Here is a 7,462-nt window from a genome sequence, read left to right as displayed (position 1 = left end):
TTCATTTGCTTAGTTGGATTCGATATGCGTATCAGAGACTGGATGTTTCACTGTCGTTGTGTCGTTTTTCTTAAGCTTAAAATACTAGGAGGTTCGTGTATTTGAGAAATAAAGTACGAGTTTTCGTGAATGTTGCAGAATCACCTCCGAGGTCGAGAAATGTTGTTTTGAAATATAAAAGCCAAGGCGTAGCCGAGGCTTTTATATTTCAAACAACATTTCGAGACCGAGGAGGTTATCCTACAACATTCACGATAACAAGAACTTTATTTCTATTCTACTAACAGCCCAGTATTTCTACAGATCGTTTCTCCTATAGAGAGACGATCTAAGTCATTTTGACGGCTGTTCCGTGTAACCCCAATGGTTTAGTTAGTAATGTTTACATGTGTATCGACCAAAGGAATCACATGCAGACGACAGAATTTTTCTTTGGATTTTTAATACTCTTTACTTATATAATTATTTATAAAATATCTTTGAATCATGTTCCTAATATTTTAAGGGCAATTTAATACGATTATTACTACTACACGTTATATATTTTATGTAAAACACACAGTGAAAATGTGCTAGGGAGGTGCTAGGAACAGCCGCATTGATCTCTTAAAAATAAACATTTGAGGCAATACACATCATTTTGACTGGAACTAACACGTGAAATTGACATAGTTTAAAACTTTTTACTGTTTTAAGTTGTACTTTCATGGTCAGTGCGAGACAAGTACGTATTTCTGATCTAATAATTTACTGATGACGTTCGTGGTATATTGGAGAATAATGTCCGCGGCATCTCTTTGATCTCGGCAATAACTGTAGTAGAATTAAATATAATTCAATAATATAATAATAATATAATATAATGTAAGCGATCGGCAGTAGGATTGTAAGAGGAACTTTAAAGGAAAACATACCAGGTTATGTCAAATCTGATCTTCAGCGTCCTATAACATGTATTTGTAAATAATTTATGAGTTTTAAATCTTGTTATTGGTTAAACGTTTTGACAAGCATAGCAAACCAACTCAAAAGCTTGATTTATCTTTATTTTCCTCATTAAGTCGCCAGGAAAAAAAGATCAATAAGAAGCAAAGTCAAAGCCAGGCGGATACATACGATGTTTTGATTTGACGTCATCCTAATATTTAAAGAAATATGAATTTGTCCCGCAATTTCAACATCATATATTACTAGCCCTAATGATAAAAAAGGAAAATGGGAATGTACAACCTCACGTGACTTCACACTTAAATTTGGACTATTAGATAGTCATCGATATTTATGGTAATATGATGGTTCTATTTATTAAAAAAATTTACACGAGAAAGGCCATTGCTTGAAAGGAGAGGACGTCGTCAAAAAACACTCTGCAATCTGAACTATTGAGCGAAAAGGTTTGTTAGAGCCCTTTTTTACAAGCAGGCACATAACTCATAATTAACGTTGAATTACTCACTGGTCCATGGGAAAGAAGGATCTATTGACGCTTATGTTGACATATGAAATAAGCCAATCTGAAATTAGCAACCCCAGAGGTGTATTATGTGAAATCTACCAAATTATCGTATGGATAAACAAAGAAACAAAACAGGTAAAATACTTTTTAGAAGTCGGTTTATTTCTAACTCCACGCACTACGTCTGTGGAATTCGTAATGAAGTAACTTTATTGTGAAGTCAACTGTTCAATGGTTTTGTAGGCAATGAACTTGAAACAAACGTCGGATCGTGCTATGGGGCTTTTAACAAGTATTCTTCGCTAATGAACTTAAAAGAAAAATGTAGCGAACATTTCAGATATTTTTTGTTGCAAATGCATGCGTATCATCAGCAAGTTTACAGAAAATCTTTGTCGTAGTCAATGTTTTTATATCGCTAACATGTCACGTGTTTAATGACCAATTGTTTATATTTAGCCAATCATTTTTTTTTTCAGGACAATTTTCTCTTTATGATCATATTTGATTTTTTTTTCTTTAAGTATTTGTATTTATTATTTATAGAAAACATATAAAATTTTACATTTTGACTGTATAGTAGATTAAAAACTACCGTAGTGTTTAATTGAAACGTATTTATGTGAAAACACACATATACATGATGCGTATATTAATTTTGAACATGACATATTAAAGGAAATATGACTCAATTGAGATTTAAGTAAAGATTGAAAACAAACAATCTTTCTGAGCTTCACCAGCTTCAACATGTTTTATCTAGAAATTTTTGTCCACTTGGAAATAAAAAAAAATTAAATCTTGATTCTTAAATGCTGGATGTGCGAAAATTAATGGACTTTCATATACCAATTAGACATATGAACTCATTCTAGTAAATGGAACATCCCCCAACACAATGTCAATGTATAACTACTGTATTCAAACATTTCAAAATGGCAAATATTGGGATGAAGTAAGCACTACATTGTATGATTCGACCTGATTACTGTTCATGAGAACTTCCTTCAAACATTCAATTCATTAGATGTTTTTTTGCAGAAGATTGTTATCATACTTATATGTTCTTCAAATATGTTGAATCCCTGCTTATTTGCTGCAATCTTACAGCAATTACCGCAATGTTTTACTGTAAACCAACTTTTATTCGCTGCGACTTTATTTCGCGATTTCCTGGAGATAAACTGGATCGCGACGACTAATTTTCGCGACCAAGCCTTATCCAGACTCATGTTGTGATAAGTATTTTAAGATTTTTATTTCATCGGCTATGGTTACATGCCGTCAAAATCCAGTTAGTACAGACAAAAGACAAAAGAGTTAAAACTTTGTAATTTTATTGAAATTAAATCATATTTCTCAGATAAAACATCTACATAGCCACAGAGAAAATAAGAAAAAAACCTAGTTACAAATCAAGTCAGTTTGTGGATTTCCATTTAAATAAATGTGCAAAGTAGAGAGTTTTCCGGCGTTATATAAACACTGTGGAACAGGATTCATGAAGGCCTGAAAAGAAAACCAACCAAAATGTTAGCTTACAGTCCATTTGACAAAGTTTTATGAAATTCTTCATTACATTAAATGGAATAAGTAATCTGAACTCTAACGTGGTCAAACAAGAAAGATCTTGAAGAAAATAAACGGAAAATTGAAACTAGGCATATATTTGAATCCACACTTTCCAAAAATAATGTTCTGAATTATTCGCCGTCTCGAGAAAGAACAGACTATTTACAGCCGTTGTAGCGTATTGTTTTGTTTGTTTTCTTTTTTTCTTTCCCATTAAATTCGTTAACTCCCCCCCCCCCTTCTTTATTTGGGAATGTCAGAAATAATGAAAGAATATTAAAAATAGATATTTAATAAATTAAAACAGCACCGAATTCATCTCAACGTACCTAAATAATTGATAATATCAAGATAGGAAAATTACCCTATTCCATTATGGCCCTTGGACTGAAGGGACTTAACAGTTTACTTTTCATACATACAGATCAAAGTTGTTCCCCTTTTTGGTCAACCTTTTATTGCCCACTGTAATAACCGTTAATGACACAACGCCGCTTAATGATACAAATACCATTTAGCGTTGCCATTGCAACGCCTAATGTTATAAATTATTGCATAAACACTTGACATCTCCAACCGCTAATGATATATCGCCGCTTAATGATAGAAATTTACCACCAGCAGTAGGATGTTTAAAAAAATAAAACCTTGCACTTACAGCAAAGGAGGAAGTGGTAGGATGTTCAAATCGGGACGAGGAGAGGTCTGCTTGAAACGCCCATCCGAATGCGTTCAATACACCTCCATTGTATAGGAGGAACACTGGGAAAAAGTTGTCACATGACATGTCCAGGGTAGCGGCATACCAATAGTGGACGCCTGTAAGAATAAGTGTCGTAATGAATACTTCAATTACAACTTACGATGCTATTTAAACTGGTATTACCTCATCGATATCTTTGTTAATCAATTGAACAAGGTTAACAAATAATATGTATCTGACCCAAAGATAAATATACTTATATGAAAAATAAATTGAAGCATGCACTTACCCATGGCAGGGAAACAGTGACCTTTGACCCACGCTGTTGAACCGATGGCTGATTCTTGGTGGGGAATCCTGATGGAGGCCATTGGATCAGTGCTGTTTTGAATATACAGGTCTGTCCCAGTACCCTGGCTGCTGAACTGGCCAGCCGTTCGCCCATGAGTGCAAATAGAATCTGTTTGCATTTTAGGAAAAAATAGAGTTTTAGAGTTCCATATGAAAAATGATAGCTTTAAAAAAATCCAATAGCAAAAATTTGCTTGACAATTATGTTTACCCGGAGAAACAAAATAAGCTGTCATGTAGAACTTGTCGCCATCTTGGACCAATGGGTGGTTTTTTAGATTTGCAGGAGGGTATCCATTACTCAGTGTGGTTGGTAACTATTAATAACAGAATAACATGGATCTTTTGGGATGTGTGCTCTATATTACAACTGCCTTTACAGAAAATAATATTATTAATGAAAAAAGCATTGTTACATGTAAAATTTAAGAAAAAAAAAGGGATTTAACAAAGGAATATAAATTAATGGGGTGTAAAATGGAGTCCTAAAATATCTGTTATACTTATGTTAATAGAGAATTTTAACAGATATACATGTAAAGTATTCATTATTTTTAATTTGATTTAAAAAAAAACTCTCAAAGAAGAATAAACATAAAACAGTGACATATTCCATAAACCATTATTTTTATCAGGGATATATGTTTACTACATCAAAACTTTTCCTGCTCAAATGTTCAAAGCTGCAATCTATCCATACAAAAAGCAAAACAACATGACAATAGATTATATGCCTAATTTTCAATGATCACAAATATTACGTCTTTTCTGACGTCATTAACCGCCGCCGATTGCAAAATTGAGACATGAGGATGAAAAAAATATATATCTTCTACAAAACAAATAAACAGTTTGCTAATCAAAAGCACTAAAAAAAATTGTCAAACGGCGGCAAAAAAATTACTTTTATCATATAAATTCCTTTCCTCCATGTAGATTTTACGGAATTTAGGAGGTTAGGCTGACATCAAGTATTGTGTGTGAATATTCTTTATGTATATATATTGCTCAGTTTAGTACTGCTAGTATTACAATAATAAAACAACTACATACCCCGGCCTGAATTCCGGCAATATAACCATTGACGTCGTAAATAAGGATGACAGCAGGGTCGTTGTTCTTCATATATCTTTTACCAAGAAAGTTGGCATGACCTGAAATAAGATAAATCGATTTAAACCCAGAATCGCATTTCGAAAACTTTACATATAAAAAAAAACCACCAGCATCAAAAATATTTCTATATCTGAAATCTGAATAAAAAATAACATTTAATTTATTAATTCACATTTATTATCGTAACAAATTCATATTTATTATATTTGATTAAAGTGGGTTTTTTGGGGGGTATTTTTTATTGTTCTGACGATAACATTTATATTTTACTGAAGATTATTTCAGAGATAGCTCACCACATCCTGATATCATCGTAAACCCGCTGCTTTTCGCCTCGGACTCCGTTCTCGGCATGTTGACAAAACTAGAACTGCTAAATGGGTTGATACCCCAGGTCACTGAGGAGTATATAGACAAAACAATGAATATTTTAAAAAAAAAAAAAAGATCATTTTCACTCTCTTGTCTTAACTCTCTAAAATATCTATCAAATAAAATTACAAATTCACTGTATGTTGTTTTCAAAGTTCGTTCTAGTTCTCTCTCTCTCTCTCTCTCTCTCTCTCTCTCTCTCTCTCTCTCTCTCTCTCTCTCTCTCTCTCTCTCTCTCTCTCTCTCTCTCTCTCAGAATATAGATAAAATCAGTAGTGTGTGTCAAGTTTTACCTTTCAATCCATCCCATGGATGAGATTTTGCTAAAAATACAATAAACAAATACATTCATATCACTATTATAAAAGGTTTTATCAAGACAAGAAATTTTTCATTGAAACATTGTTATACAATTGCAGATATTAATTAGTAAAACTTTACTAACAGCCGAGTAACCATCCATGGCATATCGTGAGATTCACAATGAGGATAACTGCAAAACTCGAAAACAGACCCATAGTGGAAACCTTTTAGAACAAGGTTTCGTCCGGCAAGATATATATATACAGGCTAGTTTTTGAGACATTTCATCATTGCTTAGCATCTAAACATCTTACAGATAAGGAGACTGATACATTGAACATTGGAACTATATGCGTCGATGTCACATAAAATTACCTTTAGGGACATGTACATATAGGTCAAATTTCATATTTAGCTCACCTGAGCTGAAAGCTCAAGTGAGCTATTCTGATCACATTTTGACCGTCGTCTGTCTGTCTGTCTGTCCGTCCGTCTGTAAATTTTTTACATTTTGAACTTCTTCTCTAAAACCGCTTGACCAATTTCAACCAAATTTGGCACAAAGCATCCTCATGGAAAGAATACTGTGCCGGATAATTATGCCAGTGCCAAGGTGGCATTTTTGCACCCGCTTAAGATGCAGTTTCGGAAAAATCCATGTATACCAAATGATAGACCATTGTCTAGAGAGTATATAACCACTTTTGTTTTTAGTGTTTTTCACCTGACAAATGAGATATTTACCTTTAAAAATTAATATCCCATCGGAAAATGATAATTCCCATTGGAGAATTGACTCTCCTACAGGAAATATTGACAATCATATAGGATTTTCTAAAAGTCCTGTAGGAATTATATTTCCTATAGGAGAATGGTAATTCCTGTAGGAATTTGATTCAGACTATAGGACATTAAGTTTTCCTATCGGATTTTATCAAATCCTATCGGAATTGAAATTCTTATAGGAAGTTCTTGTATTCCGATAGGATAGATACACTGATAACAAAGGTGGTTGTTAACTCTTTAAGCAATGGTCTATCATATGGCATGTTTGAATTTTTCGATATATGCAGCTTAAGCTGGTGCAAAAATGCCACCTTGGCACTGGCATAATTATCCGGCACAGTGTTAAAGGCAAATGTAAATTGCAGAAATGAAAGACCGATCGTTATTCAAAGCGGAGAAAACCTCAAACTGTACAAAAAGGGGTGCATTTTTTTAAAATCTTCTTTTCAAGAACTACTGAGTCAAATTCAACGTAATTTAACATAAAAAAATTCTTATTGAAATGAAAATATAAATTGCAAAAATTGTGGGCTAATTCTGTTTCAAATCTAAGTTATTACCAAAAATTATAATAAAGGAAAGGCGTGTTTCAATCACATAGCTTCAGGGTCTTGGTAAAATGGGTAGGCAAACCCGGGCCGGGACAAAATGAAAGCCGGAACAGATCGAGGTTTTACAATTTACGTCGATAATAGATAACCAATGTCATTGAAATTTTCAGAATATGTTACAGACCGGTATATTTGTATTCGCTGTAAATATTGATAGACAACAATGCGTATTTTGGAATTTATTGACGATTG

At 33.3% G+C, this 7,462-nt stretch overlaps 1 protein-coding gene across 1 annotated transcript; it reads right to left on the bottom strand.

The window, feature by feature from the left end:
- Positions 1-2,776: 2,776 nt before the first annotated feature.
- Positions 2,777-6,145, bottom strand: LOC105331236 (uncharacterized). The gene is made up of 8 exons (XM_011433347.4): positions 6,016-6,145; positions 5,864-5,893; positions 5,495-5,596; positions 5,136-5,236; positions 4,294-4,399; positions 4,021-4,191; positions 3,687-3,847; positions 2,777-2,965 (listed from the first exon to the last, which is right to left on the bottom strand). The coding sequence occupies exons 1-8, from the start codon at positions 6,086-6,088 to the stop codon at positions 2,861-2,863; spliced, it is 849 nt and encodes a 282-aa protein (XP_011431649.3). The 5' UTR covers positions 6,089-6,145; the 3' UTR covers positions 2,777-2,860.
- Positions 6,146-7,462: the final 1,317 nt, after the last annotated feature.

The sequence above is a fragment of the Magallana gigas genome, chromosome 5 (genome assembly GCF_963853765.1).
Source record: "Magallana gigas chromosome 5, xbMagGiga1.1, whole genome shotgun sequence".
Taxonomy (NCBI): Eukaryota; Metazoa; Mollusca; class Bivalvia; order Ostreida; family Ostreidae; genus Magallana; species Magallana gigas.
Note: the sequence above shows the minus strand (reverse complement) of the source record. Positions and strands in the feature narration are given on the sequence as shown.

What these genes read in the sequence shown, in the direction of transcription:
- LOC105331236 (XM_011433347.4), bottom strand. Translation starts at nt 6,088, where the DNA reads ATGGGTCTGTTTTCGAGTTTTGCAGTTATCCTCATTGTGAATCTCACG. An exon ending in CCATGGATGGTTACTCGGCT is followed by an intron (nt 5,894 to 6,015) that starts GTTAGTAAAGTT and finishes TTGTATTTTTAG; the next exon opens with CAAAATCTCATCCATGGGAT. An exon ending in TACGATGATATCAGGATGTG is followed by an intron (nt 5,237 to 5,494) that starts GTGAGCTATCTC and finishes ATCTTATTTCAG; the next exon opens with GTCATGCCAACTTTCTTGGT.